The 12,531-nt window shown below is 48.9% G+C and overlaps 1 protein-coding gene across 1 annotated transcript in view; it reads left to right on the forward strand.

Annotated features, from left to right (window-relative positions):
• The first annotated feature begins 2,814 nt into the window (after positions 1–2,814).
• Positions 2,815–12,531, forward strand: part of JAG2 (jagged canonical Notch ligand 2) — a 72,182-nt gene continuing 62,465 nt past the window's right edge. Inside the window, exons 1-2 of the mRNA XM_061998429.1 lie at positions 2,815–2,931; positions 3,163–3,486. Coding sequence (XP_061854413.1) covers positions 2,860–2,931; positions 3,163–3,486 — 396 coding nt within the window. The 5' untranslated portion in view covers positions 2,815–2,859. The remainder of the gene's footprint in view (positions 2,932–3,162; positions 3,487–12,531) is intronic.

Genomic DNA, 12,531 nt, shown 5'->3' on the forward strand with positions numbered 1-12,531 from the left:
ATGAAATGAACATTTCCCTGAGCAGATAGAATACCTGGAAATAGCTGCACCTCCCCTCTCTACTCCTGTGAAGTCAGGTTATGGCAAGAAAAGGTATTTTAAAATGGCACCAGAGTTTTTGAGCACTGTGGAATATTTACAAAGGCAAAAACAAAGCACAAAAAGAACATGCAGCGTGCCCAAGGTAACAAAGAAATTCTGTGATACAGCAGGTAACCGAGCTTGGCTCTGTAGAGACTGAGCATATGCTCTAACTACTAGATCATCTTTCTTCTTTATTACATTTGCTTAGCCTGGTGATAAAAATATATGTCTTCCTCCACAGGCATATTGACTGCATAATGCTGAAGGTAGATTGTGAGGTTTGATGTTTGTTTATGATGATACATGCAAACAAAATACCTGTCTTGCAAAATATTTTGGCTGTCCTCCACCCCAAAATAATCGTTAGGCAGAAAGCTCATCTAAGAAACTCCTTCCCTTCAGCCACACACAAAAAAAAGAGTAATTAAAAGCTAAAGAGCCTGTCCATTTGGAAGCCAGCAAGCAGCACAGCTGGGCAAGGCTATGGGCCCAGCAGAGTTTCTGATCAGTGAAAGTAGCGACTTTGAAACATCACCTGGAACTCAGGTACTGGTGTGTGTCTGTCCCCATCCCCCTCCCAGCTCCCCCTGCTTTCCCCTTGCCACCTTCTAAAGGTGGTTATATCAGAGGTTATCTTAACCAGAAACATTCTTGAATGCAGTTATGTTGGGAGGCACAGTTTCAAAGGGAGGACACACAAAATAACTGAAAGCAATATTCATCGCTCCACTTCAGAGAGCTCCCGTCTGAGCTCAGGAGGGATGAGAGTGAAAGTAAGGGATGCTTCCCGGAGAGCAAGCAAGGTGAATCAGGACAGCAGAGGGGTAGGCTCAGGACAGTGGGGAGACAGGAAACTGGAGCAGATTGTGGCACACTGGAGACGTGGGTGGGGAAGGAGAAGCAGGTCGGTAGGTGGGGAAACAGGAAAGCAAGGGGAGCGGGGCGGACAAGAGGATTTTGGAGAGCGGCTAGCCAGCTGGCACACATATAGCAGCTGCTGCTGTGTCAGCCTAGGAGAGTAGCTGCAGCTGCACGCTGGCCATGAATAGCAGAGGAGCAGCGTGCCGGCTGGCTGCTGGAGGGACGGGAGGCAGCCGGGGCGCTGAAAAGGCAAGGGGAGGCTCTGTGAAAGGTTTTCTGCATAGGGGAACATGACAGCCCTTTGATTTCTGAGCTGTTTGTTCTCCAATTGTCCACTCTGGTGGATGATCAGTACTAAAGAGTTAAATGGGGAGTAGGGGGAGGGAGGGAAACAGAAGGAAAACTTCAGTCCTAACTGTGGATCTGGGCTTTGATAGCATATCCATAGCATGCAGTTGTCTGGATGTATAGCTTTCATAGTTGTCAGCAGGGATCAAAATCACAGAGTCCTTAAACTAAAGGAGAAATCTCTGCTCGGTTGCTCTCATACTTGTTTGAGCCACCACTGGAGGAGGACCTAATCCCACCACTTGGCCATCTGCTCGGCGTGCTGCACATGTCACTAAGGGCTCTAGAAGCGATTCTACATGAACTCCCACATGTCTGTGGGTGTGCACACCCTGGGTGCTTCTACACAGCCACGGGTGCACGCACCCCATGTGCTTCTCTACATCCAAGGCTGCACAAACCCCATGTGCTCCTCTACAGCTGTGGCTGCATGCACCCCACAAACTCCTCTGGGGCTGTGGGTGCTCCCACCCTGTGCCTTTTCTACAGCTGTGGGTGCATCGATGCTATGCACTCCTTCACAGCTATGGGTGCATGGAGCACACTCCTCCACGGTTGTGAGCACTCCCAACCAGCACAATCCTCCATGGCTGGGAGTGCACACTGCTCTTCCACAGCTGTGGGTGATCCCACTCTGTGCTCTCCTTCACAGCTGTGGGTGATCCCATCCCATGCACTCCCCCACAGCTGTGCTTGATCCCATCCCATGTGCCCCTTCACAGCTGTGGGTGATCCCATCCCATGCGCTCCCCCACAGGTGTGAGTGATCCCACACTGTGCAGTCCTCCACAGCTGTGAGTGCAGAAACTATACACGCCTCTACATCGCTGGGGTGCTTCCACCCCAAGCCTTTCTCATTGACTTGCACCACACGTGCTTTTCCACGCCTCTGACACGGCTCTATACGGGTAGGGATGCGCCTGCCCCACGGGCTCCCCCACAGCCGCGCGTACGCTCAGCCTAGGGTTGCTGCTTCACCCTGCGCGCTGCTCCGTGGCTGCGCACATCCCGCTCACACGCGGCTGCGGGCGCTCCCGCACCGTACCGCACTCGTACACCTCCACTGCCGCCGTCGCTCTCCCGCATATCCCCGCGGCCTGGGGGAAGGGGTACCGGACCCCCCGTTCCCCCGCCGCTACCGGCGGGGCGGGGCAGGGCAAGGCAGGGCAGAGAAAGGCAAGGCCGGGCAAGGCAGAGCAAGGCAGGGCGGGGGCTACCGCTGCCGCCCGCCGCCCTTTAAGAGCCGCGGCGGGAGCGGCGCTGGCCCCACCCGCCGGCCGCGGGGCCGGGCCGGCCCCCTCATTAATATGAAGGCGGCGGCAGCGGCGGCGAGTGGGTAATGAAGCTGTCACTCCGGCACCTACTTGTTGGGTGTCCGCGGAGCCGAGGCGCACAGAGGGCGAGCGGAGCCCGCGGGAGGGGAGCGGCGGCGGAGGAGCGCTCCGGGCGGCCCCGCCGGCAGCCCATGCCCTGCGGCTCCCCCGCCGCCCATGCCGCGAGCGGCCGCCGGTCCGTGGCCGGTGGGCTCGGCGGGCTCGTGTGAGGCGGCCGCGCGGAGCAGCAGGCATGCGGGGCGCCAGCCGGGCCCCCCGCGCCGCCGCGCTCGGCCTGGCGCTGCTCCTCGCCTCCTGCGTGCAGGTAGGGGGGCGCGGGGGGCCGCTTCGGCCGGCGGCGCGTCTCCCCTTCTCCCTCCCCACCTTGCGCGCTTATTTATCTACGGCTATAATAGTTCTTTCTATATTATATATACGCTGCTGCGGCCGGCGAAAGTTGGAGCGGGGAAGCGGGGAGTGCCTCGCCGCGCTCCCCGCGCTGCCCCCGGCCGCGGTAGTAATGAGGCTGTCTCTCCCCTTTGATTTTTATTTTTAGGTGTCCCGGTCCACGGGCTATTTCGAGCTGCAGCTTAACTCGGTGCGGAATGTAAACGGCGAGTTGTTCAATGGGGAATGCTGCGATGGCATGAAAAGCCCCCAGAACCTGGACTGTACCCGGGACGAGTGCGACACTTACGTGAAAGTCTGTCTCAAGGAATATCAGGCCAAGATCACGCCGGTCGGACCCTGCAACTACGGATTCGGATCTACCCCCGTTCTCGGTGGAAATATTTTCTATTTGAACAGCAACAAATACTCCCATCAAGGCAGAACCCCCGAGACGGGCAGGATTGTTATTCCCTTTCAGTTTGCGTGGCCGGTAGGTTGATGATCGTTCTGTTCTTATCGTCCTGTTCTTATCGTCCCTTTTTTTGTCTGTTTGCCCCCAGCCCCTTTTCCCGTCCGTTCTGCAGAGGCTGCCCGCTCACCCGTTAGAGAAGCCGGGCGAGCCGCCGGTGCCGCTGCCCGGGCGGGGCCGCGGGGCACGGCCAGCGGAGGGGTTGCGAAGGGTGTGCGCAGCCTTCCCCCTCCATCCCCCAGCCCCTCGGTGGAGGGGCGCGGGAGCCTGGGAAGGGGCAGGCGGCGGGGATGGCGCGGGGTGCCCGGGGAGCGGCTGCAGAATGGCCGGCGGCTGCGGGCTTGACCGCGTGACGGGTTCCCGCACGGGCGGCAGGTGCGGATCGCAGCGGCTCGTGCGCAGAACATTAGGGGGGGAAAAAAAAAAAGCCCTCCCAACTAAATCCAAACCCCCCCTAAAAAACCCAACGGCGAAGGGGTGCGCGGGGAGGAACCCCCTCGAGGAGCGGCGCCCGACGGCAGCGGCGCAGCGCGGGCTGTGGCCGGCAGGGGGCGCTGCCGGGCGGCGCGCAGGTGGGGGCGCGGCGCGGCGCGGGGCGCGTGCCGCGGCTCGCGAAGGGCGCGAGCTGCCGCCCCTCCTGGGGCGCGGGCGGGGCCGCGCGGCGGCGGCGGCGCGCGCGGGGGCCGCAGGGGCGGGCGGCGGCGGTGGGCGGTGCGCCGGGGCCTCCCTCCCCTCCCCTCCAGCGGCCCGGGAGCTGCTGCCTCCCCCCACCCCCGCTCCCCGCCTAAGGCACACGGGTCGGGAGGGAGCGCCCGAAGCGGAGCCCTACGCGGGTCCTGTCGGAAACCGGAGCCGTGCGCCGGCTGTGTGGCGGCAGGGGCTGTGGGCGTGCGAGACCCCGGCGCTGCCCCCGCCCGTCTCTGCCCATCCCTTCCTTCCGTCAGGATCTCGGGGGTTTGTGTGACCCTCCCGATCCGTTCCTCAGCCCCCCCACCTCCCCAGGCGTCGGCGGCACGTCCCCGGGGGCTGCTGGCCGCCTCTCGTCCCCGTCCTTGGAGGGGCAGGGTTCCTCCTTTCGGGGTGCCCGGCTGCAGGCAGGTAGCATCCTGCAGCGAGGGAGAGTCGCAGCTGCTGCTGTCGGCCCGTCCAAGTGGGGCACGGGGTGGAAGCTGGCGAGCTGCCGGGCGCTTAGGAACGGGGATGGTGCAATGCCTTAGAGCTCGGGAGGGAGAGCAGGATCGGAAGCCCCGCTACCTGCGGATCGCGTTTGGCACCCGTGGCTAGGAGATGAAACGGCCCGCACCCACCTCTCGAGATACGTAGCTCTCAAGAGCTTCGTTAACTTGGGAAACCGCGGCGAGGAACGGCCAGGCACAAAACTTCTGGCTTGTATTTCATGCTAAAGGAAACTCTTAACTTTCTGTTCTGCCAGCGGCCGTCCAACCTGATGCTCATGTACCTCAAATTAAGAACTGAGTGGTGTTTGAAGGTAGGGGTTTTCCTGGAGTTAGCTAGACAAACAAAAAAAGGTACCAGCAATAAATTATAAATTGCACAGAGGCAATTACATTCTGGTTGCCAAGTAGAGGTGTTTTGCCTTTATTGGTCCTGTGGCCTGTTGAATGGAGAAAGATCCCCTGTTAACAGGTATAGCCAATACCATAAAAACAAGGTATTTGGAACTCTGCTTTTAAGTTATAAGATCAAAGGGAGAGTTAAGATTCTTTCTCCTCTTTATTGACCGTTTAATACATGAATTCATAAACTCTTCAGCAGGGGTAACGTTTGGTAACGTTAGGACCTCAAACTCTGTGTTATCTGCATGAGGAAGTAAAGGTAACTGAACTCGCACTTTTATTTCACCAGTTTCTAGTGTTGCTACTTGAAACAAGAGGAGGGCTTGATAATCCTTACAAGGCAGGTCCCTAAACCCAGCCTTCTTTGGCTTTTCTCTGTTGGAATAAGCACATTCCTACCTTGCAGCTGCCGGATATTGTTCTGTGCTCATCAAGTCATAAGAAAGGCTTGTTTGACCTATCTCTTGCAGGTAAATTACCACAGTGTCTCTAGCATACAATATCCTGTCTGCTGCTGCTTCTTGTATCATTGCCTCCAGCATTTTAAAGGACTTCAAGTCTTTAGTCTGTCTTTCCCCTGGGTGATTTTTATGTTGTGTTTTCAGGGGTTTTTGCAGCTGTTCTGACTTTTTTTTTAGTATTGTTATTTATTTTTTTGCAGCCTATAACTTATTTAAACAATGCCACTGCAGTTTAGTGGGTGGCTGGCTGATTTTGGGAAGGTTTACTGAATACCCTCTCTGCTCACCCTCAGTTCTAAAAATAAGCTGTGGAATAGCTGTACTTTTACAAACAGTCCCTGTGCTACGGTCTGTGGATGTGCTTTATGGAAAGAAGTTCCCTCCTGTATGTTGTAGTTACATCTTGACCTCTGGATGTTCAGCCTGTTGTCGGGCAGCGTGGCATCTTTGTTGCAACTGTATGTAAGCTGTATAGAGTCTGCAAGCAGAGACTTAATTGTAATGCCAGTTTAATGCAAGGGGGGTTTGAAGTAGATTTGAGTTCCTGGGTTTGGTTTCAACTCCCTGGGATAACTTCAAAATTATTCTCACATAATTTTTCTACTCAAGTTTGCAAAGAAGAAACAACAATATGGGACGCGGTCTTTTTGGATGTTTTTTGTTTTGTTTTGCTGTTCATCAGTAATTAAATTAATGCTCCTTTATTGAATATACTGAGCAGGGACAAAACTAGAATCGGAAAGCCTGTCCTTCTTTATGAAACAAATTTGCCTTGTGCTGGCAGTGAGCAAAGATCTTACTGCAGTTGTTCTAGATAGTCGGGGTTTTTTAATGACTGAAAGATCTACCCCAAATCACAGAAGCTCAAGGGCTGGAAGGGACCTCGAAAGCTCATCTAGTCCAACCCCCCAGTCAGAGCAGCACCACCTAGAGTAGGGCACACAGGAACTCGTCCAGGTGGGTTTGAATGTCTCCAGATAAGGAGACTCCACAGCCCATCTGGGCAGCCCCTTCCAGTGCTCCCTCATCCTCACAGTGAAAAAATTCTTCCTTGTGTTTCTTTGGAACCTCTTGTGTTCCAGATTATACCCATTGCCCCTTGTTTTATCATTGGACATCACTGAGAAGAGCCTGAGCATTGATACATAGCACTGACTTCTTACTGAGCTGCACCTGAACAACTCCCTCACTTAAGGAGACTAATGTAGTAATGTATAAATCGCTCCAGGGAGGGCTTCTTGATGTCCGTTTGATATTGCAGTGTCTGGACCTAGCGGTAGCTGTAAGGCAAGTAGTATCTTGAAGGATGTAATTTTTTTGTCTTGCTCTTTCTTATACTGATTTGTTTTTTCATTTTACATGGTGAAATTGTACTCTTAAGATTTGAACAGCTGTGTCTCTTCTGTAAAGCTGCAGTACCAGAGTTCAGTGGCTTCCACTGTGTCAGTTATCCAGTTTATTTCTATTTCCTGCCTTTTTAAAATATCATTAGTCTGATCTCTGATTTGCAAGAGGAGCTTGGGATCTTGCCAAAAAGTTCTTAAAATTGCTACCTTGGGATACATCATCCACAGAAATCTGGCAGTGGGAGAGGCTGAGGAACAGCTAGAACAATACAGCTGTCTTCTTCACCCACCTACCTCACATTTTTTGCTTTGCCTCCTGCTGTAAAACTTGCAGCTTGATGCTGGTTTGGAATTGTTAACAAACAAATGATGCAATTAAATTTTAAGTGCAACTTCAAAATGAGAAAGACGAACTCAAATAACACTGAAGAATTAATCCTGGTCGCTTATGTGGTTGAAGTTCATTAGTCTTGAGCACTTTTTCTAGCACAAAGCTGTTCAGACACTGAAGCTTCAGAAATACCTCCTGCAGCAATAGTTATCAATAACAGATTATTGGCAGAGTTTTAGATTTGGGTTTAATTGAAGGCTGCTTCTGGAGATGATGTTTTAAAGTCACAGGCATTCTGCTGAATGGGTTTTGTGGAGCCATCTTTCATAGCTCCTTACAAGAGGGCACGAAATGGAGTTGTGTGTGTGGTTTTTCTTCACCTCCACCCTGTTCCTTCCCCCAGGGAATTCACAGTTTTTTCTGCAGTGTAAATATTGGTATGGCATCCAATACTTCAGTTAATTAGTCATACAGAGGAATTGTCCTGACTAGTTGTAGATGTTGAAATCAGGTATTACAGTATGCATCATGGTCTACCCTCAGCATCTCTGTTGTCGAGATTTTCAGTGTGACTGATAGTGCAGTATATGTATAAGTGTGATATACTCTGAACTCCACAGGTGAACTTCAGAGTTTAGGGCTTTAAAGATAAGTAGGAGAAACAAGCAATTTCTTCTCACTTTTTTCCTTAGCTAGGACTCTACCTATCTGAAGAGGGACTAAGAGAGGTTTGGGCAGCTCTCACAACTTGCTTCAATGAAGAATGCCCTTGCCGCTGGAATGAGGGCAATTCATGTGCTATTTTTGTAAGCACTGATTTTTAACTTTTTCCTATTTAGAATGCCAATGTAGCGCCCCTCTCTCAACTTCTGAAGTACTGGTCACTTTCAGGTAGAGAAAAATGTGTGAAAATAGATAAATGTAATATCTGAGCTGTGTGTACAGTTTCATTCATGTGTAGTCCACATGTGGCTCATGTAAATGCCTGGAAGTGTTCAGTCTTGACCTAAAGCATTCACAGGCACATGAACCATGACATATATAAAGCTGTTGAGAGGATAATTTGACTGCAGCAGTAAATGTTGAATTTCTTAGAAAGCAACCCCTCCCCATCCCTGCCAAAACCTGAGCAGGAATACTTGACCTTATAGCTTTCATCACTTAAGGGGTACGGTGTTCTGTTTGGCACTTTCAGATGTTGTCTACTTCAGTATAAGATTCTGCATCAAACTCTCTGTTCTGATTTAGGAAAACGAAGGTGGTCAGGCCCTGGAAAGCACCTAACCTTGAAGCACGTTGTCTGGGATCCTTGGTGCCTGTGGAGAATTAAACAGCCTGGCTGTAGGAAATGTGTCTATTTTTGTTTGGCTGCTAGATCTACAGTTGGCCTACCTTCTGTCTTAATCCAGCCATCACTACTCTCTGATCAAGATCTTGAGGCTTTGTAATGAAAGCATCCTGGATTATATTACTCTGTGCTCCCTGACAGGGTAAACATGCGTCTTGAGCATCGGCTTGAATGACATCTCATCGTGATAGATATGCTTAGGCAGGTTAAAGTTAGGCCATTTAGCACTGAAAAAAAGGTGGTTGTACACAGCTGTGTTGAGAAACGGGGGAAGTACACTTTCCTCATGAAAAAGATCAGAAATTGACAAAGGAAACATCCTCAAGCTATACACAGCAAGCTTTATTTCTAAATATTTGTTCTTTGCTTCATTGAACAATAACAATCACATGCAAACACACAGTCACAAGCGAGACCTGAGGGCAGGGAATAAGAAGTGAGAGCAAGACTTTGTGCCAAAATGTAAAGCTCATCTGGTATGGTTGATAGGTTATGGGGTATATGCATCACACTTTGTTAGCAGAGGAGGCCAGCATGGAGGAAAAAATGTACCTGATAGCCATATATTGATGAGCTGTATAAATGTTTAATGTCTGATTTGACTGCAGCTGTTTAGTTGATTGTGTTTTTTCCCCAGGTGGAGGGCTCTGCTAATAGCACACAGCTTCCCTTTTAATGCTTGACCACTTTCCCCCTGCCCTGCTCCAAGTTCTCTCTTGCTTTCTGATCCTGTCTCTTGGGCCTGTCAGGGGGCTCTAGGACTGCTGAGGTAACAGGCATGCTAAATTATTTCTCACTTTGACAAAATACCTGCAGTCCTTCTGCTCCTAAAGCCTTCCCCCACCTCTTGCAACTCGTGGACAAATAGATGTATTGTGTACCAGAAAATAGGAGTCCACGTTTCCTTGGTCTTGAGGAAGTAGATCAGGGAATTGTATATTTTCAGCTACTCAGCAATGTATTTACCTGCAGACTCTTTTTGATCCGAAACAAAAGGTTGAGGTTGGAGAATGGTTTATTATACAAATACTATCCCTCTAGTTTCAGGTTACACAAATGCAAAGAGTAGCTTGCAGGCTTTGTTATGCTCTTTCTTAAAAGAAGATAATCAGGCGATGTTTTGGAGAATGACTTCAGCAATGCTGGGTAGTGACAACTCCAGCAGCTGCAGGTGTCACCTCTAAAAATGAATCAAGGCCTTAATGGTGAGCTCTTCAGAACTACTCTTTGAAAAAGGGATTTATTATTGGCATGCTGTGTGTGCCAGCAACTCTTTGCAGCTTGCCCGGAATAGAAAGCCTAAAGACTTAAGTTTCATGTAACTATAGAAAATCTGTCATCTAATTTTAAGCAGAAATGTTCTTTGCACACTCTTAATGTTTCAGACATTGATGTCACTAAATCTAGAATTTCTTATGTCTTAGAAATGAATACCCCTCAGAGGACAGTATTGTAATTATTTAAGCTTTTATAGCTTAAAGTTCTGGGAGGTTTTTGAATGTCACAGAGGTGGCCAGATTAAGTAAAGAACGCTTCTATTTATACTCTTTGAAAGCTTCCTTAAATAAACCCTTGTGTGTTTATTAGAATAAATAACTCAAAACTTGCAGCCAAATAACCTTACCTCCCAGACACTAGGAGTGGTGTGCTTAGATACCTCTTGTCATCTTTGTGATCTTTATTGCAAAAGGTGCTCTGGTCAGCCTATCCATGAAGTGCTATGCTGTTAGCCACACAGCTGGTGTGAGTGTTAAATCTTAGACTGAAAATGGAATAGGTAGTAGTCAGGATTACTCTCACACTATGGGATATGAGCTGGAGGAGAGGATGAGGCAGAAATGGAGCATGTTCAGTTCACTGCAGCGTGATGGAGGTTTGATAGTAGTGTCTCAGGCTGTTTGTTTCAAACACTTCTCTCAAAAAAAAAAAAACCCAACAACTCTGCATAAAAGTCTGCTAAAAGCATGACTACTAGTAGCTTTAATCTTAAACAATGAGGTTTATCTTTAACACAGTTGTTTGGGATAAAACCTTAATTGGCTGTATTGATATCAGGCTTGTGATGTTTGGCCTAATTGATCTGTGTTCCTACTCTATTGCAGACTTTCTGAGTGATCTTGTGAAGTTCAGGGAAATCTATTGGTGTAGGTGTTGAGAAGCTTTGTGGTGTTTGTAGTTTGATGCTACTGTCTGTATTCCTTGTCCATATCCAGCTTGTTTTGAGTTACTATTAGAGTTCAGTGTTTGTCAGCACAAAAGCTGCAAAAAGCCAGGCTTCTGTCAGAGAGTGAATGATGCAAAACAAAGTAACTTTCTGGATGTAAAAAATGCCCCAAAAAACCCAGTTTAGTGCATTTTTAATCTGTTTAGCATTATTCAGTTGCCACAAAGCTTTTCCTGTGTGAGGAGAACTGTATTTGAGACAGATGTTCAAGGTAAATGATATTTTAATACTACTTTTAAAATGACTTTTGTGCAATCCCTGTGGGACAGTGGCTGGCTGGCTCCTCTTGAACACCACCATCGAGTCACTACATGTAGGTGAGATGAGTGGAATTCATCCTTTGTGTGTAGTTTGACTCCTTCCCTTGTTTTTCCTGTAGGTGTTGCTTTGTGTGAGTGTTGGCTCTGAAATCCATACAGAAAACAGAGAGAAGCTGCTCTTCTAAGCTCAGAAAGTGGCTGTGATCGCATCATATACTTAGTCATCTGCAGAAGCTTTAAATTACTGTGTGCTGAAAGCTTCCCTCCCTCTTCTGAAAACAAGGCCAATGTTTTGGCAACTCTTATGTGTGTCCTATTTGCATTGCTTGTGCTAGTTCAGAGCTTCTCAGCCTACTGAGGAGACTGAAAAGGGAGGGTTGCTTTCCTGCTAGCACATCAATTAACTTTCTCTTGGTCCTCTCCAATTCTAGCTGCTAGTGATCTTCTGATCTGGATGCAGCAATTTGGAAAGAGAGAGTTTATTTCAAGTAGTGAGGAGTAAGGGAATACTAACATTGCTTCTGTCTCCTTAATGCTTAGCCAGATGCTAAGCAAAAGAATAGTTGCCACTGTTCCTTGACAATAACTCCACTATGTCTTCCTCTTTAGCTCTGATATACCTCTAATGGGCTTCTTGCTAGAAAGCTTCTAGGTGTCTGAAATTGATGGGCTTTTGGCCAGACATGACCACTGTCAGTACTGTCTCCCATATCCAATTGGTGGCTTTTGAGCTGCATGTTCAGCTTTTGTAAGCAGGAGATGAACATGTAGCCTGACTGCTTTCGCCTTCCCCTGCCCTCAAGGCTGGGGAATGAAGCAGTGTGGATGGCTAAGGCCATCTATGTTAGGCTGTGTTGGGCATCTGCTGAGCTTCTGGGTCCCATGGGGTGGTGAGTCCCTCTTATGACTGCTACCTTCCCCTACTGTGCACCCAGGGAGACTTGTTGGGAGGAAGAGAGCAGTGTGAAGGTTCATCTTGAGTCAGGGATGAGTGGCCATCCCTGGTTTTTTTTCATAGACTTTTGGTGCCTTTGCTTACTGTATAAGGAAAAGCACTCAATATAAAACTTAATCTTTAAGACTTCTGTCTTAGACTGACATAGGATAGGCTCCATTTAAGTGAGCAGTGAAACTAGGCGAGGCCTGAACAGGAGTTCTGTTTTTTGGTTACTCACATTCCTTTGGCTCTCTTTTTCTGATTTGATGGCCAGAGTTTTGTTGAAAGAGACTTGGTTTTAAAAGTCCAGTGTGTGCAACATAGTAGGTAACACTGTGGCTTCACCAAACATTTAATACCATCCAACTCCTGAGATAAGTGTTTACTGCTTCCCTAAAATGTGTCTACTGGTGCTTTTGTTATTAAACATTTATCTCTCAGTTCTGTTTGGAGAATGTTTTACTGTTAGAAAATCAACTTGTTTAAAGAGTTGGACTATAACTTAGGCTTGTTTATTCCCAAGGTCATTTTTGTAGAGTTAAAGTTAGCCTTTATTTTGTATGAAGAAGGACATTTAAAGGT

The sequence above is a fragment of the Colius striatus genome, chromosome 6, assembly GCF_028858725.1.
Source record: "Colius striatus isolate bColStr4 chromosome 6, bColStr4.1.hap1, whole genome shotgun sequence".
NCBI lineage: Eukaryota > Metazoa > Chordata > Aves > Coliiformes > Coliidae > Colius > Colius striatus.